General features: G+C 53.2%; 1 protein-coding gene across 4 annotated transcripts in view; it reads left to right on the top strand.

Annotated features, from left to right (window-relative positions):
- Positions 1-22688, top strand: part of SLC1A7 (solute carrier family 1 member 7) — a 42973-nt gene extending 20285 nt beyond the window's left edge. Inside the window, exons 3-11 of one of the 4 annotated variants that reach the window (XM_090269484.1) lie at positions 1906-2121; positions 10118-10160; positions 12535-12757; positions 16319-16418; positions 17143-17376; positions 19257-19451; positions 20235-20369; positions 20827-20929; positions 21557-22688. In XM_090269484.1, coding sequence (XP_090125610.1) covers positions 1906-2121; positions 10118-10160; positions 12535-12757; positions 16319-16418; positions 17143-17376; positions 19257-19451; positions 20235-20369; positions 20827-20929; positions 21557-21775 — 1468 coding nt within the window. In that variant the 3' untranslated portion in view covers positions 21776-22688. Of the gene's footprint in view, positions 1-1905; positions 2122-7326; positions 7373-10117; positions 10161-12534; positions 12758-16318; positions 16419-17142; positions 17377-19199; positions 19452-20234; positions 20370-20808; positions 20930-21556 lie in introns of those variants that run through there. The other 3 variants (XM_090269485.1, XM_090269486.1, XM_090269487.1) reach the window with 3 other exon arrangements.
- Positions 22689-24166: the final 1478 nt, after the last annotated feature.

Genomic DNA, 24166 nt, shown 5'->3' with positions numbered 1-24166 from the left:
CACCCCGACCCCTACCAGAGCAGGAGCAACTTGAGTGCAGGGACTGATTCTGATTTCTTTTTGTGAGCACAGGGCATGGCATAGAGTGGGCATGAATGAAGGAGGACAGGCATGGAGTTGGGGTCTGAGTTCTTGTCCAGCTGTCCACTGGTGTTCTGTGTGACCTGGGGCAGGTCCTCCTCTCTCAGGGCCATGACTTTCTGGTGGCTTGAAGTAGTTGGACTTTGCTGTGGGGGATTTGTGGTCAGGGGACAGTTTGGCCCTGGGCTGATGTGCTACCCTCGTCTTGGGATAATCTCTCTCATGGATAATGATTGCAGAGTGGTCCCTCATTATCCCTGGCCACACAATCTCATTGTAAGTCCTTCAGGATGTATGTCTGAGACCCACCCTAAGCCTATCACTAAATATGGCATCTTGCCAAGCAGAAATGAACAGAAGTTGTAACCACTGACTCATTCATTCATTCATTCTCTCCTTGATTCAGCAAACTGCTGCCGAGCTGTACTCTGTCAGGGTCCTGTGCCTGGCTTTGTGAACCCAGCATTGAATCAGACCTAGGCCCAGCCCTAGAGGCACTTCCAGGAAATAGCAAATTAGTAAGACGGGCCTGGCACAGAGGATAGCACAGGGGTTGTGGGAGCCCAAAAGAGGGGACTTCACCCTGCCTGCGTGGTAGTCAGGGAAGGCTTGCTGGAGGAGGAGACTCAAACTGTGTCTTCACAGAAGAGTGAGCCTTTGCTACAGTGAACAGGAAGAGCAGAGTGCTCACAAGCAGCAGTTACAGCATGGGGTCCGGGAGAGGCTAGTGGTGCTCAACCTAATGCTGGATACTGCCTGCACGAAGCCTAATGATAAGAGGAGCATGAAAGGGGAGGGATTATCCATTCTTGTTTACATGATTAAAACCAGACAAATACTTCCTTTATCTGAAAGAATGAAAAGGCTTGAGGGAAAATCCTTTTGGCAGCAAAGCAAAGCATGAGCATCTCTTTAATCTCTTACTTCCCACCTCCCTCCTCCCCTCCCACAGCCAGGAGCAGAGTAGCTTCAGGCTGACCTGCACTGGTGGGCAGGGTGTCCAGGTCAGGATGGGCAGGGATCAAGAGGACGAAAGAGGAGAAAGACCCACTGGGCCTGGGCACTAACCCAAGATGGCCACAGGGTGGCACCTCTCAGGGAAAATCTAACCATGGCCCCATTTTATAGATGGGCATGCTGAGGCCCAAAGATGGGGGAGTGACTTGCTTGGCAGTGGGCAGAGCTAGGACTAGGACCCAAGTCACAAACTCCCAGCCCAGGGCTCTAATTAATTAATTCACTCACTCATAAGTTTATTCAGCAAGCTTGCAGTAATTACCTACTTGCTGGCAGCACCAAGAGCTCATGCTGGGCACTGGGGATCCACAGAGAAGTCATATCTGTCCCTCTTCTCACATATCCTTTGTCTGATAAGAGAGATAAACATGACAGTGACAACAACAAGGACATGACAGAGGAGGCTGGGGGCTATGGGCACCCCAATGGGCTCCTCACTCTAGGGGACATGCGGGGAGTCCAAAAAGATTTTACTGAAGAGGTGACACTGAGCTTGGTCTTGCCTGGGTTGTAGGAGCTGAGCAAGTGAAAGAAGCTCATCAGAGGACATGAAACAAAGGCAACAGCACAGGGAAAGGCCTGGGGTGGGTAAGGGCTCAGCTGGGGACCCTGGCATGGGGTGAGGGGGTGCAGGACAGAGGCTAGAAGGAGCCATGTGGATTAGGTTATTGGGGTGGGGAGTTCCCATGCCTGCACGGTCCTTGGAGCACCGTGAGGGTGCCAGGCAGAGCCAGGAGGGGGGCAGCAAAGGTGGGTACGCCCAGGGCCTGCCCCTACCGCAGACCATGACCCATATTGCCCTCCCAGCTTGATATCCGGCCTCGCCTCTCTGGATGCCAAGACGTCCAGCCGCCTGGGCATCCTCACTGTGGCATACTACCTGTGGACCACCTTCGTGGCAGTCATCGTGGGCATCATCATGGTCTCCATCATCCACCCAGGCAGGGCAGCCCAGAAGGAGGCAATGGAGCAGAGTGGGAAGCCTATCATGAGCTCAGCGGATGCCCTGCTGGACCTCATCCGGTAACCCTTGCCACCAGCACCCTGCCTGGGATGCCATGCCCCACATGGGGCTGCCAGCCGCGCAGGCCCAGCCCCACGTTTACCAGAGGGCAGGATCAAGGGCGGGGACCTGACGCTCCAGGTCTGCTCCTGATTGCTCATGGTAACCAGGGGGCAGCCACAGAGGCCGCCCTTCGCTCCTTCAGCCCCTGTGCTCCCCCTGGGCTCACACTGCACTTTCTGCCCCTGACAGGCTGAGAGCACCTTCAGAGCAGGACAGGGCTGCTCCTCTGTAAGCCCAGACCCAGGACGCGGCTTGGCGCAGAGCAGGCGTCAGTGAGTGTTTGCTGACCGACTGAGCCCACTCATGTACACCCAGCTCTCAGGTGGAGGATGAGCAGTCACAGGTCCCCCACCCCAACCCTTTCCTTTTTGGTCCCCTTTTCACAGGCCAGTCTGACTCCAAGGGCAGGGTTCTTTTCCCCTCACTGCCCCCGCCTGAGCCACGGCTCTGCTCACCATTTGCTCCACAGGCCTGTGCCGTAGACCCTGCAACATATCCACATCTGACGCCCTACAGACCACGCCCTGCCCTCTCTGGTTCCCTCACCAATGCTGGCCCTGTGCCGGCACACTCAGCGCTGGCCCTAGCTCTGGAGGAGAGAAACCCATGAGTAGACACAGACAACATGGGGATGGGGGCCGTGCTGGGGGAAATAGGGGCTGGGATCGGGGGAGCAAGGTCACAAGAGGCAAAGCTGCTGCTGTAGAAGATAGGATGAGTGGGAGGGCAGGGGAGGCAGGGGCCACAGCAGCCGTGTATGGTCCTGAGCAGAGAGGGAATGATGTGGGAGAAACCACAGCCCCTGCAGTGTGACTGGGTGTGAGCTGGCGGGGGGGCGGGGGGGAGCAGAGGGGGGAGTGGACCATCACTGGACAAGCCACTGGGGCTGGACCACGAAGAGCATTGTGAACCAGACCGAAACCTGTGCTTTATCCTGAAGTGGGCTTTGAACATAGGAGTGGCAGGATCCAATTCAGAAGGCTCACTCCGACTGACAGAGTGGCAGCATGGTAGGAGGGGAAGGCAGAGGCAGGGAGGGGGCCAGGGTAGTGGCCATGGGCCCGGGGGAAGAGGGCTGACTGAAGGGCTGCTCAGGAGGTAAAATCAGCAGGAGACGGGCAAAATAAAGGGGGGGGGGGAGGTGGTGGTGCTGATGGCATGAAGGTTTCTGGTCTGAGCACCCCAGTGGATGGGGGCATGCGTGGTCACCAAACCAAGGACTGTGCCAGAGCAGGATATCCTGGGGGAGATGTCAGCTGATGGTTGGCTAGTGCATCTGGCTCGTCTAGTGGCAGTCTGACCTGGAGGAGGAGGTTGGGAAACCATCAGGGCAGAGGTGTGAGGCAGACCGTGAGGGCGGAGGGGTCTCTCAGCGCAGTGTGGGTGAGGAGAGCAGGGCCGGGACAAGCACCGGGGAAGCACCACATTGGAAGTGGTTTATGGGGCTCAACAGGATACCCCATCAGCAAACTTGCTCTCTGGACTCCTTCTAGTCCCTTTCATTTTGTTGCCAATCTCAGATACAAGCAATCCAGTCCAGTCTAATACTAAAACTCCAGATTCATCCAGTTTAAAGGGCATCCTATCTTAGCCTTTTGCATCTAATTCAAACTCGGGAACCTGGAGTGGAAAGAAGAGCATAGTAGGTTTTTCTCTTTCTTGCTCCACCCACTGCCCCGTTGCTAGCACTGGGGTTAGAGCAGTGGAGAGAGGAGAAAGTGGGCTAGAAGGCCCTCCTCCACTGGTGGCGGAGGGAGCTGGACAGGCACTCCCAAGTTGTACTTCTTCAGGGGTGCTTTTGGGGGTTCTTTGGAGACCTGCCTGCCACTGGTGTCTTGCTTGTTATTCCCTTGACTTGGGTGATCCTGGCTCCATCTGGCTGCTTATAACACATTCCTCAAGCCTGACCTCCGGTCAACTCCTCTGTGGAGGTCACTTCACACCCCTGGGTGGCCCTTTTAGGCAGGGTCCCTTCTACAGGGTCCACATCTGGCCCATGGGAAGTATACCTGTCTTTGCTGGAAGTACAGACCTTTCCCAGGACCTCTGGACATGAGTCAGGCACCAGCCCCGACACCCCTCAAATCCTAAGGGACATTCCTCTCCTCCCCTGTGGGGACAGATGCCCAGCACATAACTCCCTCCTCCTCCTCCTTTCCTCTCTCTCTCTCTTTTCTCCTCTCCAGCTTCTTTCTTCCCTCTTTTCCTTCTCTCTCTCTCTCCTTCCTCACGCTATCAGTTATTAATTGCTATGTAACAAACCAACCCAAGACTTAGTGGCTTAAAACGACAGCTTCAAGTCTGTAAGTCAGCTGGAAGGTTCTGTGTCTGCAGGCAGCTGGTTAGTCACCTGGGGAGCAGCTGGTCTAGGATGATCTCGGCAGACAAACTCCACTGCGCTCCTGTGGCCTCTCATCCTCCAGACAGAAAGCAGGTGACCTTGTTGGACATCAGGTGAGAAGTGATGGTGGTCTGGGTGATGGTGGAAGTGACAGAGGGGGACAGAAGAGACAAGGTTTGGGATATTATATGGAAGGTAGAGCTGACAGAATTTGCTGACAAATTGGGGGCAGGATATGAGGGAATGAGAGACACCAGACCAAGACGGGCAGGACTGAGCAAAGGACAGATGTACGGGGAAATCAAGAGTTTAGCTTTGGATGTGTTAATTTGAAGAGGCAATATCCTGGAGCCCAGAACAGCAGTTGGCACAGAGAGGGGCAAAGTGTTTGCTGAATGCGTATGTGGGACATGGGGTCATCAGTGGAGCTAGAGTTTGAACCCACGGGAGCAGAAGAACCAGCCCAGGGGTAAAGTGCTGAGCGTGTGGCATTGAGGTGAGGGGAGCCATGGCCCATAGCTGCCCTGGAGGGCCGCAGAGCTGACGGCAGGAATAAGTCGAGGGCCAGGAGGAGAACCAGGGGAGCAGATGTCCTGGAAGCCAGGGGAAGAGGAATTTAGAGAAGTTTCAGTTCTAAGGTCCGTTATTTCTCAGAGTTGGTGACTATGATTCATCATTTCTTGGATTCTATGATTCGAAACAGCCTTCCCTCGTGGTGGAAGGACTTGTTGGTGCTCAGAGAGCCCCCGCCCTCCCACCACTGCCTCCCCTGCTCAGGGGCTGAGGGCTCTGGATGGGGCACACACGTCAGAGTCAAATGTTCCGGGAGCAGTTCCTGCTCTCAGCTCCTTTTCACGTGGTGGAAGTTGATCCTCTGGTTTGAGGGTTTTCCCTGAGTAGCTCTCAACCCCAAGGCAAGTTGTTTTGCAAAGCTGGGTGGTGGTCACTATTTCTTAGTCAGGGAGTGCGGCTGAGGGGAGGATGCGTGCTTCCCGGGACAGAACCCTGGAGATGCGAGGTCTCGGCTCAGCTCTGCCAGTAAGTCCTTGTGTGGCTCCAGGCAGGCCAGTCCCACTCTCTGGGCCTCAGTGTCCCCAATGGTTTTCAAAGTCCCTTGGAACTCTGTGGTTCTGAAATGCAGAGGTGAGGTTAAGAGGACACGGCAGAGCTCAGCCTTTAAGTCCTGATTCCAGGCTGAGGGGTTGGCTGTTACGCTTATGAAACAAGATGCTGGTGATTTGCGGAAGGATGGACTGTGTGGGGGTGGAGGGAGGTGCACTCACTTCCGTTCCATTCAACCCACCATTACTCAGTACCTGCTCTGAAGGGAGACATTGTGCTGAGAGCTGGCAGTGCGGGGGAGCAAATGCAAGTCCCTTCCCTAGGCTGCCCACCCACCTAGGACAGACCGATGAGGAGGGGGCACAGGACAACCACGCGCTGAGACCCTTCCTAGCTCTGACGTTCTGAAAGGCTGGGCACATGACAAGGACACAGCACTGAGGGCACCAGGGCGCCTCACTCTTGCTCTGGCCCAGAGCGTGGCCCACCATGTGTTGAAGATTGAACACGATGACCAGGGCAGGGAACTGGGAACTGGCAGCCGGTGTTACCAAGGAGAAGTCAAGAAGACGTGGGGGCCAACCGGACAGGGAAATAAGACCTCTAGCATACCTGGGGGTAGGAAGATATGTGTCTGTCTCTCAAAGATGATTCCAAAGGGACATGACAGGCTGCGTCCCTGGGTGACTCACCAAGACATGAGTTCATTTCCCAAGGCTCCAGAAAACTGACGTCTGCTCAGAGCAGCCTGACAGAAGAAACCCAAGCAGAACTCTAATTGGAGCTTCTATTTTTCCTTCTTTTTTTTTCAATCTTATTGAAACACCAGAGAGATGAACTAATGATTTGACTCTATGTGTAGCTCCCAGCTATTCTCTCAGGGATTGGATGAAGCTCCTGGGAGCTGTGCTTGGAAAGGAACAATTCCCACCTTTGGGGCCTGGGTTGGGCACATGGGGTTAAGGTGAGTTTGGAACTGTCACAATGGGAGCTTATAAATAGTAAGTGAGGAGAGGAGCCAAGAGGAGAACTGTGGCCTCGTCCCAAGAGATGTGCAGGCAGGCCCAGGACAGAGCAGGTGTGTACTCGATGGCCGAGGCTATTAATGTCTCCCAGGCCTGTGACGTCTGCATTTTATGCAACTGCCTCCAGGAACACAGGCCTCATGGGGCAGATGGGAGGTTTCCCATGGGTGTTCAAAACCAAAACAAAGTTATACATTTCCCATTTAATAATCAAAAATAAGTTTTGTTTTTTTTTAAGATTTCATATATTTATTTTTAGAAAGAAGTGGAGGGAGGGAGAAAGACAGAGAGAGAAACACAGATCAGTTGCCTCTCACGTGTCCTGTCCAGGGGACCAAACCTGCGACGCAGGCACATGCCCTGAGTGGGAATCCAACCAGCGACTTTTAACTTTGCGCAACGATGCCCAACCACTGAGCCACACCGGTCAGGGAAACAATATATTCTTCATTAAAATCTGCAGGACAATTTCATTGATAATTAGTATGGGCACCTGGGTTAGTCAAGGATAGCTTTTGGCTACTAGTTAAGAAAAACTTGAACCAGCAGAGGCTTAAGTTAGGTAAAGGCTACATCTTCTCCCAAACAAGCATTCCAGAGGCAGGCAGCTCGTGGCCAGCAGGTGTGCCCTCCACCTGTGTGCTTTACCCCGCTTAGCACTTGGCTTTTATCAACCAGGTGTCTCATGGTCCAAGAAGGTTGCTGAAGCTCTGGCTATTATGTCCATGTTCCAGGCAGAGAGAAGAAAGTTGGAAGAAAGGACCAAAGAGTCCTGGCTGAGTGGGCACCTTTTCAAGAGTTTTCTAGAAAACAACATCCAATGACTCCCACTTATATCTCATTGGCCACCCCTTTGACGAGAGAGGCTGGAAAACAGGGTCTATGGCGGGGCCTTGTTGGCTTCCATAACATCCCAGGGTTTCTGTTAGTAAAGAAGGAGGGAGAACGGAGACTAGTTGGGCCACTAGCCATCCCTGCCACAGAACGCATTTCACATTATTCTCATTTTAAAGGAAGTTATAAAGAATGTACGGCCTAGGTATGTTCCATTCAGTTCCTTGCAACCTTCTGAATGTTCTTAGTTTCTACTCGGGCTGAAGCAGCCTTTTCTGTAAGTTACATTACAAACCCACCTTATAAGTCACTTGGACCTCGTGGAGCTATACCCAGGGGAGCTTTGCAGACTGTTAGCAATCAGTACAGCATGGGCACCCTCCATCTGGTCACGTGCGCCCTGGGCCGGGGGACTCTGGCACTCTCGCAGACTGGGTGCCCGGCATGTGCTTCCGGTCTGCTTGATGTCAAAGCCCTTGCAGGAGCTCCTATTCTGGCGGCAGAAATCTGCTTATAACTCATTGGAAAAAAGCCTCACTTGAGCTTCTGAGAGCTCAGTTCTTAACTCTGCTTCTTTCCTCCTTATGACAAGGCTGAAGTTAGTGGGAAAGCCGTGACTATCCTTCTCCAGTTTTCTGCCCCAGTAGCTCATTCTAAGCCTCTTCCTCTGGCCATGTGCATACAGTGAACCATATTTCAGCAGCTGTGAAAAAAATGGATCGTTTCTGCTTTCCCACAGTGGCTGCTGGGGTGTAAAGTTAAGAAATAATGGACACTCATATTTATATATGTAACTCCATTTATGTGTGACCGAGTCTTGAAAGAGAAGAGATTTTCCAAGAAGACTGAGTGGGAGGGACAGCCCAGGCAGAGGAAGGGCAAACACTTGAACAAGAATCTTTGTTAGAATCTCTGATTTAGACCAGGTCCCTGGAAGCAGCTTGTAAAGACAAAGATACAATGCTGTTAAGCTCCTCCATAAGGGTTGCAAGTTGCTTTACAAAAAGTTTGCTGCCAAAACCATGTGAGGGGCCCACACTTCCTCAGCATTATGCATCATCATTTAAAAAGCTCTTTACCAGTTTGATGGTGTAAATGCCTTTAAAAAGCTTTTGGAGCTACTTGTGTTTCCTCTTTGGCTCAGTGAATTGCTTGGTTATGACTTTCAATTGTTTTTCTATTGGGGTATTCATGTTTTTGTGGTCCATTTATTTATGCAGCAGCAAATATTTACAGAGTGCCTGTTATGTGCTGGGCACTCTTCCAGGAGCTGGGGTCATAGCAATGACAAAACACAGATCCCTGCCGTCCAGGGAGCTGGTGTTCTGGTGAGAGGAGACAGACAGTGAGCTCGGAGACAAGGACAAGATTTGTAAAAACTCTTCATAGATGTAGGACGATAACACTTTGTCATATAGTTTCCCCAGCTTGTCATTTGCTTTAGAATTTTATTTGTATTGTAATCTGTCGGAGAGAGCTTCTTAGTTTTGTTAGTTTTTTATGGTGGCATAAGTTTAGGTTTGCAGAAAAGTTGCAAAGACAGCACATATTTCCCATATGCCCTTCACCCCACTTCCCCTGATGTTAGCCACGGACATACTGGCACATTTGTCAAAACTAAAACTAAATCAATACAATTATTGACTGAATTATAGACCTTATTTGGATTTCACCAATTTTTCCACTAATGTCCTTTATTTCTGTCCCAGAACCCAATCCAGGATACCATAGTGCACGTAACGAAATTCTTAATTTTAATGTAGTGGCATTTGTTCATTTTTATTGCTCGTTTTGTTCTTAGTCCTTCCATATCCTGAGACCTGATAAAATACTAATCTATATTTTGTTTTAGCTTTTTATGGATGCATTTTAAAAGTATTTATTCCTTTAAACCATCTGAGACTTATTTGGGGGGAAAGTGTAAATAAGGAACTAACTTTTATTTTTCTGAATAGTTGGTTGGCTGTACAGTTGTCTCTAATGAATCCATCTTTTCTTCACTGATATGTGAAGCAACTTCTGTCAACTATAAAATACTTAGATGGCCTAGCTTCTGTTTCCAGGCTACAGGGTCCATCACATTGATTTTTCTTTTGATGGCCATGTCAGTTTGTCACTCTTTTGACAGTTACATCTAGTATGTTCTCATATCTGGTAGGACAAGACCACCTCTCCTGTTAGCTTTATGAAAATAATATTAATAAGGACAATGATCCCTCCTATGTGCCAGGTCCTGGATTGGACACTGTGAATAAGATATGAATGACCAAGTGCCACCTTCAAGGGAGCCAGTCTGCGGGGAGGCAGACTTGTGAGCCATGCCATGCTGCGCACTGGAGAGTAGGTGACTCAGGGGCGGGGCCACAGAGTCCACCTAGAGCAGTCACAGAAGGCTTGGCCTCTGATTGACTGGAGTAGGAGTTAAACAAGCAGGAAGGGCATTTCAAGCAGAAGCAACAGTGTGAACAGAGGACTGATCTGAAAAGTATGCAGTGTGTTTAGGGGACTGTATGCAATTGGTGTTGGAGCTTTACACATTGGGGGTGGCTGGGGGTGGGCGGAGGTGAGGCTGTGGAAGAAGGTGGGGCTGGGTCGTGGAGGGCCTTGACTGCCAGGGGAGGTGTTCACATGATCCCAAGGGCTCTCCTGTCCCAAGCTCTGGAATTCTTCAATTCCTGACTCTCTCCCCAGGAACATGTTCCCGGCCAACCTTGTGGAAGCCACATTCAAACAGGTGAGTGGGTCCCTAAGGGTGACAGGCAGGGCCAACCTGGGCCTAACTGGGAAGTGACAGGTTTACTGGCAAGTCTCCCCAATACCTGGGAGCAGGATACTAGAGGGGAGGAGAGGAGGGGGAACTTAGATCCTTAGAGCTTCCCAAGGCTGCACCCCTGCTCTGGGTTCCAGCTTTGCATGAAGAAAAACTACGAGGGTGAAGCACCACTTTCCAGAGTGCTGCTCCAACTCTAGGTTTACAGCAGGGCTTATGTAGTTCAGTCCTCGAAATAGCCTGCCCTCCGGTAGGGTTAACCCCTCTTCTGGGGCGGGAAGGGGGATCAAAGGATTTGCCCAAGGATATACCACTAGGAAATGATAGCCTAGTAGGTAAATCTAGGCCTGTCTGCTTCTAAGCCTGTTTTCTTTCTTTTTTTAAAATAATTCTTTCCCCCAATAACAATAGTAGTAATGTTCACTATAGCTATTAGAAAAATACAAAAAAATATAAAACAGAAAGTAAAAATCATCTCTAATTCTAGCATTTAGCAATAGTCATAGTAGTTGGTATGCTTTTAGTCTTTTTTTCTCTAAATAAAATTAGGATCATAGCGCCTGTAGAGCATGCATCTTGCTATCTCCCCCACTCCCATTATACTGTAAGCATTTTCCCCAGTTATCAACTGTTTTTTAAAAATACAGTATTTGTGGTGTTAAGGCTGGACTGTAATTTACTTATCCATTTCCCTTTCGGTTTTCAAAGTTTTGCCCTTCTAAAAACTATAGTAAACATCTTTACATACCAATTGTTGTCTGCACTTCTAGTAGTTTCTAACTCTTTTCTCCTTCTAAAATGTTGGCTTCTTGGTTGACTTAATCCAACAGCATTTCCTGACCCCCTTCCTTGTGCTGGGCCTGCACTGGGTCTGGGGCCACAAAGGAAGTGGCTGAGGGTTGACGAGGAGGCTCCCAAATAGGGAGCTGTGAGGTCCTGAGCTAATCCCTCTATTTTTCCTAACTTCTTGGGTTTTCAACTATGAAATGAGCCAGATAGAGAAGGGCCCTAAATCCTAGACTAGGAGTTTGGATTTTATTTCAACAGTGATGGAGAATCACTGATGGTGTAAGAAAGAGAAAAAGAACGTTGCTCTACCTTGTACCTACCTGGTATGCCCTTCATCTTTTGGCAAACGCCTACCTATCCTTCAAGACCCAAATCAAATGTCACCTCCTGTGTGAAACCGTCTGGCTCTCTCAGGCAGAGTATTATCACTCCTTCTCCAAGGCTCTCAGAGAAGAATTCACGCCTGGTTCGTTTTTGTATCCCTGGCACCCAGCACAGAATGTTCAGCATTGGAATGATGATGATGACGGCGGTAACAGCAATAATGGTTCCATGAGCCTGATCACATTCCAGGCACTGTGTAAGCACGTGGGCAAAAGTAGGTTTACAGTTCTGAATATGTGAAATACAGAGTATTTTCTTGTATTATATATTTCTCCATATAAACAACTGTAAACCTACTTTTGTCACCACTGTTATTTAATTTAATGAGGTAGATACTGCTATGACCCCCCACTGTACAAGTAAGGAAGCTGAAGCCCCAATACTTAGGTCCCCTGTGTTTCTTGAGTGGTTCCTTCCCTCCTGCCCAAGACTTACCTTATTGATATGGTGGTGTTGGGAGGATAGGAGGCTCCCTTGTTTGGGATACTAGAAACTGAAGAATGAGAGGGAAAGACCCAGAAATATAGGAGCTCAGTGACTTGATTCTTTTCAGCTGGGACATCAGCTCATCAAGAAGGCTTGGGGCAAGCTGAGCTTTTCAACTACAGGCAACGTTGGAGCTACTGCAGGTTAAGTTCCAGACCACCACAATGAACCGAGTGTTGCAATAAAATAAGCAGAACTCTTTTTTGCTGGTGGAGGGCCTTGCTTTCAGTTTGAAACAACAAAAAGAAAAAGGAAAAACGCATCTGTGAAGTGCAATAAATCAAGCTGCAATAAAATGAGGCGTCCTATAGAAAGTCCAAGTATCCACCAGTGGAAGGCAGGGACAGTTGACTGTTAAATAGATGGATAATAGATGGCTCAAAGGGATAGATGGGTGAGTGGAGAATTGCCCGGGTAGATGAAGAAAGATAGAAGAGGGAAGAAGGGACAGAGAGAGGCGTGGCTGGGTAGTGTATAGATGAATGAAGGAATCAGCTTTCTTTTTGGTAAAATATTAATAATAATCCCTGTTCTGCCTACCTCACAGGGTAATATAGTGTCAATCAAATAGTTCATGAGTGGACATAAATGTGCTTCCAAGATGTTTTATTGTTGTTGTTGTCGATATTAATAACAACATGGGCCCTGACTCCTTCCTGGTTGGGGTGTCGCCCACCAGTACCGCACCAAGACCACGCCTGTCGCCAAGCTGCCCAAAGTGACATCAGAGGAGGCCCCTCCTCAGCGGATCCTCATCTATGAGGTCCAGGAAGAGAACGGCTCTCGCGTTCAGAACTTCACCCTGGACCTCACCCCACCACCTGAGGTCATTTACAAGTCAGAGCCTGGCACCAGCGATGGCATGAACGTGCTGGGCATCGTCATGTTCTCTGCCACCATGGGTATGTGCTGCCCACCTCACCCCGCAGTGCCGGGGAGCTGGTCCCTCCCTGCACCTACCCCTCCCTGCATCCCTGTGTCCAGCAACCTGAATGACCTGGAGTCTCCCATCTTCCAGGTCATTCCTTCCTTTCCCACGCAGTGGAGTGGCTCCAGCCCTCCCCAGTCGGAGCCGGTGTTCCTCACTCCGACTTCTCCAACCCTGGGTGCTTGTTTGCCTCCCTTGGAAAAGACCATGTCTCTGGCCCCTCCTGTTTCTGAATATCTACTGAGGTCTGGGAATACTGGGGATTGGCAGGAGGAGGCGGTTAACAAAATACACACACACACACACACACACACACAGGAAAAAATCTAAAAAACTATCAGTCACCACTGTTTATTAAAACGCTTATTCCTCCTCCCACCCCCACCCACAGGGGCTTCTCCCTGGGGGCCTCTGTCATCAGAAAGGTCTGTGCCTTTCCTTGGGGCCCGCAGGTGGCCTCCCTGACCACACACTTCCCTTTGCTACTCCTCCCTGGGTCTCCAAGGTCCCCGGCCACAGGCTACTTTCCTTGAAGCTGGTGAAGCTTAACTTGCTCGGGTCCCTTCTGAGGCCGGCACCTTATTTATTTATTTGTTTATTTAGTTATTTATTTATCTTAAAGAGGGCCCCAAATGTATAAGCTTCAGATCCCACAGAACCCATGGATACATCTCCGCCTGCAGGGCCTTGCCCCCCAACCCCTACCCCCACTGACACACACTGGGCACAGACACAAAAGCTTTTCCTTTTGGGGGACCCCTCCTTACCCACCAGCGCAATCTATCTTGTCCTTCTAGGCCATGCCAGGGCTCATTATGAGTCCTATTCTAAACTTGGTATAAACCTTCCCCATCACCCCAGCCAAGGGCCTGGGAGGTTCTCTCCTGCCTCCCTGACTAATCCACAGGGTTTCCTTTTCAAGTAAAAGGCCTCATGACCCTTCTGATTGCTCATAGCAAGAAATCTGGGGCTTATTTTCTACCTCACCCTCTGCCTCAGCCCGCAGCCAAGTCCCATCAGGTCAGGCTCTGAAATCCGTCTCTAGTCCCTGCATTTCCCTCTGTCCACTGCGACCACCCTGGTCCAGGGCCACTGTCATCTCTCACCTGGTTTCAGCAAAGGCTGCCTAAAGAGTCCCCTGTCCTGGCGTGTCCTCCTCACAGGGTCACAGAGTCCCTGCTTACGGCCTCCAGTGGCTCTCCAGTCCCCCTGGAAAGGAGCCTAACACCGTAGGGCCTGCAGAGCTCTGAGGGATCTGGCCCAGGCTGCCTCCCACTCTTGTCCACTCCTCTCGGCCCCACTCACTGCCCCAGCCACGCTGCCTCGCAGCTCCTAAAAGACACCTACCCACAACCTGGCTGCTCCTGCCCCTTCCTCACCCCTGCACCGTTCTCATCCTTGAGGGTGGTATCAATGCAGGGTGGCTCTATAAGCATCACATCCTCAGGAACTTCTTCCCAACTCCCCAGATGGTGCCCTGGGTTACTCCTTAAACTTTTGACCCAACTGCAATTGTGTAATCGTTGGTGTAATTGTTTACTGTCTGTGCAGCAGCCGGTGTAAGCTCCATGCAGGCAGAGGCAGGCCTGGCTTGCTCTCCGTTTATCCCCACAGCCCACCCCAGTGACTGGCAGGAGTAGGCACGCAGTGAAATCTGTTAGAGGGATGGGCAGATGGGTGGATGAATGGACGGGCAATGATGGATAACAGAGCTCTTATCATCTTGGCCAGAATGCCAGAAATGCAGAGGGGCCAGGACCTTAGTGACCTAAGTGTGTGTCAAGACAGTGTTTGAAAGTGCCCTAAGCACTTCTGAGAACTAGTCCCCATTCCTGAACATCCCTCCTCCTTCCAGCCACTGCCTCTCTCGTAGGAATGGAAACATACAAAAAGGACATCTATTGGCAGAGCAAAAGAAACCCCTGAGACCCTTTGACTCAGTTCACAGAGTTGCTGACCATGTGTCATTGTACGTGAATAAGTGTGTATTTGTGTATGAGCACCCAAGTCAGTGTGTGTCTGACCCTGTGTGTGCCCGCACCTGTGGCGCTTGTGCCAATGTATGACCATATTGGGGGTGAGCAAGCACACCCAGCTGCTTCAAATGGGGCTTGCCTTGGTCTCCTCAGCCCAGCCTCCTTTCCTAGCTTCTCCCTGGTGTTGGGATGTGGCTAACGGGAAGGTTTCATTGGCCTTTACTGTTGGAGGAAGCCCACATCCACCCTGGGTCCAATGCACACTAGCACTCAGCCAGCCAGAACTCTTGTGTGCCTCCAGGGAACCCTAAGTGGAGGCTGATGAGGGGAGGGACAGAGCCAGCAGGGGACCTGGGTCTGAGCTCAGTTAGGCTTCCAAGGCCAGAAGGGCAGGGCCAGGCCAGTGTCACCTCCCACTGGGGCTCTCCCACCCCAGCAGGGTCCACACCTAATCCGAGTGGTGGCTATTCCAAGGACAATATGGGTTTGGGGTTTCTTGGGGTAGGGAAAGAGCCCTCTCTGGAGTCCCACAGGCCAGGTTCAAATCCCTGCCCTGCCCTGCCCCTCCCTGGCTGAGTCAGTCAATTGTCAGTGATAAGAAGCTTCATGAGGGCAGCCACTGAAGAGGAAGCAGTCACTTGTCACTGTTGCAAGAGTGGCCTGACTGTGCTCACCTGCATGGAGCTCACCCGTGGAACAGTCCACATGTGAACACGTCTTAAGTGGAAGAGTCCAGAACCCCAGTGGGAGAATAGCGGGGGCCTTGGGAAAGGCTTTGACATTCATTCGTTTGTTCATTCATTTATTCATTCATTCATTCGATGGTTACAGTTGAGCAGCTACCATGTGCCAGCTGAAATGCAGTTCTTGCCCTTGTGGAGCTAACCTTCTATTGGAAGAGACAGAAAACAGACAACTGGAAAATCACGGTTACAAGTGTGATAAATGATATAAAGAGATCGGAAAGAGATGAGACAGATGAGAACAAATGGGGAGTTTTCGGAGGGCAGTAGGGATGGATGTCCAAGGCACGTGGCGAGCTGGGCAGCCATGTTTCGGGCACTGGGAACTACATGGGCAAAGGCCCTGAGGCAGTGAAGAGCTTGATGTATTCTAGAAATGTAAAGAAGGCCAGTGATGCCAGAGCATAGTGAGGAAGGCAAGAGCAGGGCCAGGTGGCGATGGGAGGTGTAGACAGGGGTCAGATCAAGAGGGGCCTGGAGAAGCAGGGAGCTTGGTTACAGTCTAGGTCATCAGGGAAGCCACTGGGGGGTTTTCGGCAGGGAGCATTTTTATCATAAGAAGATGGCACTTACTGCTCTGTGGAAAATGGATTAGAAAGAAGAGAGAGAGACCTGCTGCAAGGCCACTGCTCTGGTGCAGGGGTGGAGGCCAAGGAGAAAGGGAGGAGGGAGGGGAGAGGAACTCTGGTGCATGGAGGCTGCTGGGGGTCTGTCACTGCCTTGCCACCAGCGTATGTCCGCATGTGCAGGCATCACAAATGCCTTTATCTTGGTCTGTGTGGTCTATGATACACTCGTGTGTCCCTGCCCCCACAGGCATCATGCTGGGCCGCATGGGCGACAGCGGGGCCCCCCTGGTCAGCTTCTGCCAGTGCCTCAATGAGTCCGTCATGAAGATCGTGGCAGTGGCTGTGTGGTGAGCCTCGCTGGGATGGGGGTGGCCTCTCCTACCCCACCCTCTCCCACTCCTGCCCTGGGCAGGCAGAGGGACCCCAGGGCCCCATCCTCTGCTCTCCGAGGAGTAGGCTGCCCAGGAGGCTGAGCCCTGGCTTGGGGCCTCCAGAGTCACAGGTGTTCCCCTGGATCTCCAACCCTGACCGGGCCTAGCTCCAGCGCTGGGCCTGCCACTTCTGGCCCGGTCAGGCCCATTGGAGGAGAGCTAAGAGCTAAGCCTGGCCCTGCTCTCCTGGCCCAGTTTCCCATCACATGGAGCTCATCAGCTCAGCTTTTGGAGGAAGGAAACTGAAAGTGAGAACCAGCTGCCATTCCTTGGTTCAGAATCAGACCTTAGAAATCTTCTATTCCAACCTTGCACAGTTTAGATGGGGAAATGCAGAGGCCTGCCCAAGGTCATGCACGCAGATTATGGCATTGCTGCGCTGAAATGTGGGCCTGCAGAGGGCAGGCGTACTCCTCAGAGGCCTGGACCGGAAGGCGGAGGGGTGAAAGGTAGTGCCAGGCTGGGCTGGTTGAGGGCGGTGGTTTAACAATGTCATGTGCTGGGCACCTTGGCACTCAGTCTCATTTGGTCCTCCGAGCCCTGCAGGCTCAGGGGGGTCAGGCCAGGCAGCCACGCAGTGCCAGGCGCCTGGGACCCTCACTTGCCTGGCACTGAGCTGGCTGCCCTGCCCCAACAACAGGTACTTCCCCTTTGGTATTGTGTTCCTCATCGCTGGCAAGATCCTGGAGATGGATGACCCCACAGCCGTGGGGAAAAAGTTGGGCTTCTATGCGGTCACTGTCGTGTGTGGGCTAGTGGTCCATGGCCTCTTTATCCTGCCCCTGCTCTACTTCTTCATCACCAAAAAGAACCCCATTGTCTTCATCCGCGGCATCCTCCAGGCCCTGCTCATCGCACTGGCCACCTCCTCCAGGTAGCCCCAGGCCATGGGCAGAACAGGGGAGGTGGTGATGGCCCAGCTCTGTTCATCTGTTCAGACATCATTTGTCCATAACCGTCGACATAAGGAAGTGTCTATAAGGCTGGCTTTACAAACTTGGGGGCAGCTATAGTAACCAATTTTTGAAATGTAATGCTTGAGGCCCCACTTGCCCAAATGGCAAAAAGCCTTTAGAATCTCTAGAGACCTTCCCCTCCCCTTACTGCCCATAACCTTCAGTCTCACTCAGTCCACATGGGGGTCGCCCTCCACACATCCGGGGGCAGGGAGAGCTAAGAAGTGATGGCTCTACCGTTGCTGTTGCCTTTTGCTGCCACATGGTGCTCCTATGGCATCAGGTCCAGCGCTAGTTAGGGACATTGCCTGTCTACATTACTGAGACATCCTGCTGAACCTTGTTACAACCTTGGCAGTGTCGCTACGAGTGGGGATTTGAACCACAGTTCCTTCACCCACTAGCTGTGTGACTGTGGGCAAGTCACTTGACCTCCCTGGGCATCAAGCTCCTCATCTCCAGACTGGAGATCACTGTAGCCGCCCCAGAGGGTTGCTGTGGGATTAACAGAGATAACAAACCAAGGCAAAGGCCGGCCTGGGCTGGATGATGCGGCACCTGCCCTCAAAGATCCCAGCGCACAGCACAGTGCAGAAGAACCCACGGAGTTAAGAGTCATGTGAACCCAGCTGTCGGTCAAGGAGGAGGAAATGGCCACTTGCACAGGCTAGATGCTCTGACCGTGTGAAGAAAGGGTGGTTCTTCCCACAGCGAGTGTCTCCCCACACAGAGGAAATTGTCTGAGCTCCAGCTCACATGTCTCCGGCACCAAAGCCTGACTCTTCCCTCCAGCCCTTACTGCCTTCTCTGCTCTGGGCCTTGGGTTTCCATCTGTAAAATGGGTATGAGGCCACCACAAACTCCTTGGCAGCAGAAGCACCTCACACAGGACTCAGGGGGAGCAGAGCCCCAGGGAGGAAACACCCCACATGCCTCATCCAGAGCCTCCACCCAGGGCAGAGGCCAGAGGTGAAAAGGAAAGATGAAGTCCCACGTGGCTGTCCCCAAGCCACGGGCTCACCCTGCCAGAGCTGGCAGCCCTTGGCCACCTCCTGCTTGACAGGAGCCACAACCTTGGGCCCAGCCCATCTGGGCTCACTGGAGGCTCTGAGAGGTGGAAATGGAGTTCCCAGGCAGTGACCTGTGGGACAGAAAGGGCTCTGGGGCCACACAAATATCAGTATTGGTCCCAGTACTGCCATCAGGAGCTCTAGTAACAAAACAGCAACAGTAAGAGCAGCTACCAGTGTTTGAGGACTTGTGATGAGGCAGACACTCTTCTAAGCGCTTACTCGTTAAATCATAATGATAGCTCTGCAATTATCCCTCCCTGGGACAAGGAAACTAAGGCATAACAGGGCCACTTGGCTAGGAGGAGGCTGGAACCCAGCCCCAGAGCCCTGCTGTTAGCCACAGCATCTGCACTTGGCACAGTAGTGTGACCTTGGGTCAGTCCCTCCTCCCTTCTGGGCTTCAGTTTCTTCATCTGCAAAATGGACTCCACCCCCACGCCCACCCCAGGAAGCTGTGAGGATCAGGTGAGAGTGTGTGTAAAGCACAGTACTTGGCGCATAGTAGGCATTCTGTTGGTGTAAGTCCCTTCCTGACCTGTGTGACCCTGAGGCCCTGGGCCTGGGCAGGCCTGGCTTGGCCACTGTCGTGCACTCCCAATGGGTGCCATCCCCAACCATGTTCAAAGCCCCTCCAGCCTGTTCTGCCCCAGCACGGGCCAGCAACCCAGACGCCCTGACCGTCCTGGAGGAGGATGGTGGGCAGACACTGGCCCCTCTGCCTGCAGCTCAGCCACACTGCCCATCACCTTCAAGTGCCTGCTGGAGAACAACCACATCGATCGGCGCATTGCCCGCTTCGTGCTGCCCGTGGGCGCCACCATCAACATGGATGGCACAGCGCTCTACGAGGCTGTGGCTGCCATCTTCATCGCTCAGGTCAACAACTATGAGCTGGACTTCGGCCAGATCATCACCATCAGGTGCACTCCTGACACCCCCACGCTCAGGTGGATTGGGCTAGAAGGGTGGCTGCTAGAAGGGCCTTTACGATTCTCAAGGTCCCAGATCTGATAGGGTCTCTGAGGCCCAGAGAAGGCAAAGAGCTCATTCTAGGCCACACAGCAAGTCATCACTAGGGTGGGGACCTGACCTGACCTCTGTAACTGGCAGCACAGGGCTCCTTCCCCAGTGGTGCCCTGCAGAGCAGGGAGCTCCAAGCAGGCTCAGAAGCTGAGATCCAGCAGGAGGGCCCTCCAGGCAAGCACAGAGGGGCAGAGGCCAAGGGCAGGATTGGGGACAACAGAGGGGCTGCTGGTGTGGCTGGAGCAGTGGGAAGGTGCTGAGGTGAAGGGCAGAGGCCAAGGGGAAGGCCTTGTATGCCAGCCCGAGGGTACACGTCTGACCCTGCGGACCTGGCCCCAGAGAAGCTGGGCAGAGCTGTGCAGGTGGGCAATCAGACTCTGGGCAGCTTCCTGGACACCTACAGAAGCATCGGTTCCTGACACAGGGTTTTCCACAAACTCCTCAGGAGCTTCTGCTGAGGCCAGGGATGAGGGCCCATTGGGGCTATAGGACCTCGAGCAGGAACACGCCCCCCCGCCATACACACACAGAAAAACCCCTTGATGTGGCCTACCTAACAACCCCTGCCCCATATGGCTGTCCCCAGAGGTACAGGCATTCTGGCCTCTCTTGGAGCCAGGACCCCAACATGGCACCCTGCTCCTCCTGCTTCTCCTCTTCCTCTCCCCACCCCTCTGCAGCATCACAGCCACAGCAGCCAGCATCGGAGCAGCTGGCATCCCCCAGGCCGGGCTCGTGACCATGGTCATTGTGCTCACCTCTGTGGGACTGCCCACTGACGACATCACCCTCATCGTCGCTGTGGACTGGGCTCTGTGAGTGGGGTTGGCCCCTCCCCTCCCCCTCCACCCAGGCAGCAGGCTTTGCCAGTGGGCAGGGGAAATGCCCTGGTTTGGCACAGTGGGGTGCCTTACACACCCACACTGGCCTGGCTGCATAATTTGTGGAGCCCAGTTTTCAAAAATGAAAATCTGGGGTCCCCTATTTACAAATTATAAAGAATTTCAAGAGGGTGAGAGCAAACCATTAAACCAAGCCAGGGCCCTCCTAAGCGCAGGCCCTGCCCTCCACCGGCCGGTTGCAAGCCCACGAAGCCAGACCTGCATCTGCCCACTTCCACATCGCTGAGGGAGCGGTGGGCCTGGGAGGACCAGGAAGGCACCTTGCTGTGGGCTTTGCCCTGGCAGCTGGTGCCCGCAGGGGCTGCACACCCTGCCTTCTCCCAGGCCCTTTATAAATGCCCACTGCTCACAGCCCACCTTGGCCCACCAGGGACCGCTTCCGCACCATGATTAATGTGCTGGGTGATGCACTGGCCGCAGGGATCATGGCCCATATCTGCCGGAAGGACTTTGCCCAGGACACGGGCACTGAGGTGAGAGCAGTGCCTCCTCCCGGCCCAGCCCCTCAAAGGCCCCCAGCGGGTGGAGCCTGGTGGGATGGGCATCAGTCTTCCATTCACCAGCTGGGGCACCTTCAGTCCCTCCCTGACACTGCCTCGGTTTCTCAGCTGGGAACAGAGGTGACTAACACCTCTCACAGCTAGTTGTTGAGCACCCAGCATGGCTGGCACTGCTCCACACACAGAAGGAACAGAGGAAGCTGACGCCCTGCCCTCCGGCAGCTGTACCCTAGTGTGGGGGTGGCGCTGGTCCGGCCAGCAGCAATGCTGATGTTTGCACATCTGCACGAGGCTTCGTGGTCTTCAGGGCTCCTTCAATAACCACAAGTAGCAGGCTGCTCCACCCCATGGGGAGGATGCTGAGGCCCAGGCAGAGGACCCAATTCCCTCCCAGGACCCTGTGGGTCAGGTTTCCTCCTCCACTGAGACAGCCCCAGGAGGAGGCGGGACAGCCAAGAGAGGCCCTATGGCTTGTGGAGGTCCCACAGCACATCTGTAGGAAAACCAATTGTGTGGTTCCCAGCCCTTGCTTGTTCAGTCCTCCCTGGTATCTGTCCTCGGTCCTTCCTGTTGCTACTAAGGCCTGTCTCCTCTCCCCAGAAACTGCCACCTTGTGAGACCAAGCCAGTGAGCCTCCAGGAGATCCTGGCAACCCAGCAGAATGGCTGTGTGAAAAGCATGGCTGAGGCCTCAGAGCTGACCCTGGGCCCCACCTGCCCCCACCACATCCCTGTCCAGGTGGAACAGGACGAGGAGCCAGCTGCCGCCAGCCTGAACCACTGCACTATTGAAATCAGCGAGCTTGAGACCAATGTCTGAGCCTGCAGAGCTGTAGAGGCCAGGGGAGGCCTCCAGGGTCGGGCAAAGGGTAGGATCTCAACTTACTATTTTCCTGAGCAGCAGATAGGGTCCATCCTCACAGTCTTCCCTCCTTTGGGAGGTCAGAATTAGCTCCACTTGACAGAACGCAGAGTCTCAGAGAGGAAACCCCAGCGGGGAAGTGATGGGCCAGGACAGCCCAGCCCATCCCTGGCTTCACCGTTCCACTGTTATGGTCCGTGAGAACAGCAGGCAGGGCTTATGGTCCATACTTTCTGGATGACAAAGTTAAGGCTGAAAACATTTACCCCAGGTCTCAGAGCAAGTCAGGGCCAGGGCTCCAACCCAGGGGTTTCACCTGACCACTCCCTCCTGGAGGACAGGGCACCTGCTGGGCCAGGTGCCCAGAGAGGCTCTAGGCTCTGCCCCTGCCCCAAAGCCCCACAGCCACCACTGCTTTCTGTTTGTAAAGACATAACAACAGTGCTCTGGGCTGCCCTCTGTGTCCTGGCCCAGGCCAGTCCTCCACGCAGCCCCATAACATGTGGCCTCAAATAGCATTTCCCAGGTGGGGGAGCAGCCCGAGACCAAGGCCTGCTGCCTTCCATGTGCCGCTGCCTGTCTTGTCTTACAGGCCACCAGTTCTCTCTCACAAAGCTCACATGATGTGGAGACGAGGATGTCTTCACCAGGGCTGTAGGGGCCCTTGGAAACCCAGGCCAGCCTCTCACTGGACAGGTGGGCCAGCTGGACCCAACGGTGGGCTCACCTGGGATGCTTTGATCAAGCTTCCCAGGTGGTTCTGGGGTCAGGATTCCCCAACAACCCGTGGGACAAAGCAGAGTTAAATTTTATATTCTTTTCTGTGTTTGCGAATTTAGTGATAAGTAAATAAAGGTATTTCATTTTTCAAGTCTTGTGGGCTTAGCAACCACACTCTGGCCAGCATTTCTTTACTGAGCTAATATAAGCTGTCATGCTGCAGACTGGCCAGTCTAGGCAGCCAGAGTGAGGACAGGCCTGTCCAGGTGGCCAGGAAATAAGCAGGCTTGCCCGTGCAGCTGGAGCACAGACAGTCTGTCTGAGCTGTCAGTGTGTGGACAGACCTGCCGGAGCAGCCAGAGTGCAGATGAGCCTGCCTGGCTGGCCAAAGAAAGAACAGGCCTGTCTGAGCTGTCACAGGCAGGAGGCAGAGTGCAAACCTGTTGGCCCAGGGGCCTGTCTTGACAGCCACAATGTGGACAGACCACTCTGCCCCTAGCCTGGGCTTTGCCCTGCAGGCAAGGCCCTGAGATCAGTCCCCACAAATGGAACAGATTTCCCCAGCCAGTCGGGCCCCCTTTGGCAAATGCTTTGCTTTCAGGAAGGGACATGCCCAAGGACAGTTTCAGACTGTCGCCTCTGTCCTCCTCAGCCCCAGGATCCCTCCAGGAGGCTCACGGGGGCAGAGATGAACCCTCGCCACACAGCCTGTTCTGTATGCACTTCAGAGAGAAGATACAGCTCCAGAGTCTTACACTGTAGAGTCATAAAGACACTGAAGCAGGGGAAGGAAACAGGCCTCCCAACATCACTCAGAAAATCAGAAGGACACCTGCCTTCCAGTCCTCCATTCCTGAACTACCAGGGCCATAATCTGAGCAGTCTGGGAAGGGTTTGACCCCAGGATCCCCCTCCTACTGCAGGGCTGGGCTGTAGGGCCCACCATGGGAGCATCCTTCCGTGGCCTAAGCAGCTAGGAGAGGTCAGATGTCATGCTAAGGTCACTCCCACCATCATGTGAGGGCTTATTCACCTCTCTAAGGCCTTTTGAGCAGTGAAGTCTGCCCCACCACCAGGCAGGCACCTGCCCTTGATTGGGCTCAGCAGAAGTGTGCACACACACCTCCAGCAGCGGGTCACTACTTCCTGGGCATTGCATTCAGGGGCAGCTCTGCCTGTCAGAGGTTCTTCTTTGTTCTGAGCAGGATGCTGTCCCCACCACACCCCTATCCCAGCTCTGGCCCTGCTGGTGGCAGTGGGCACACTGGATATGTCTGCACCTCTCCCCAAGGCTCCACTCCAGTTCCCAGTCCTGCTTCAGGCCCCTTCCCACCTCAGCCATCCTCCGTGGGACAGACCCCATCAGTAATGCCACTCAGTGTGCAGGCACCCTTTCAGGTGAGCTCTGAGCAGCCCAAAGCTGGCAGGTCCTTTGTTTGGTTGCTCAGCCTCTAGAGCACAGTGAGCTCCCAGGCCCAGTGTGGGGGTCCCACCCCACCTGTTGACCCCCACCATGCTGATGGGCCACACGTGCCTTCAGGCCTCCTTACCTGTGACCACACCCTGTGTCCCTGGACCTCTGCCTATGGGACTACTCTGTAGGCCCCACGAAGTGAACTTTGCACCGAC

The sequence above is a fragment of the Furipterus horrens genome, unplaced genomic scaffold (genome assembly GCF_987537825.1).
Source record: "Furipterus horrens unplaced genomic scaffold, mFurHor1.1.pri manual_scaffold_3, whole genome shotgun sequence".
Taxonomy (NCBI): domain Eukaryota; kingdom Metazoa; phylum Chordata; class Mammalia; order Chiroptera; family Furipteridae; genus Furipterus; species Furipterus horrens.
This window is presented reverse-complemented; position numbering and strand designations above follow the sequence as displayed.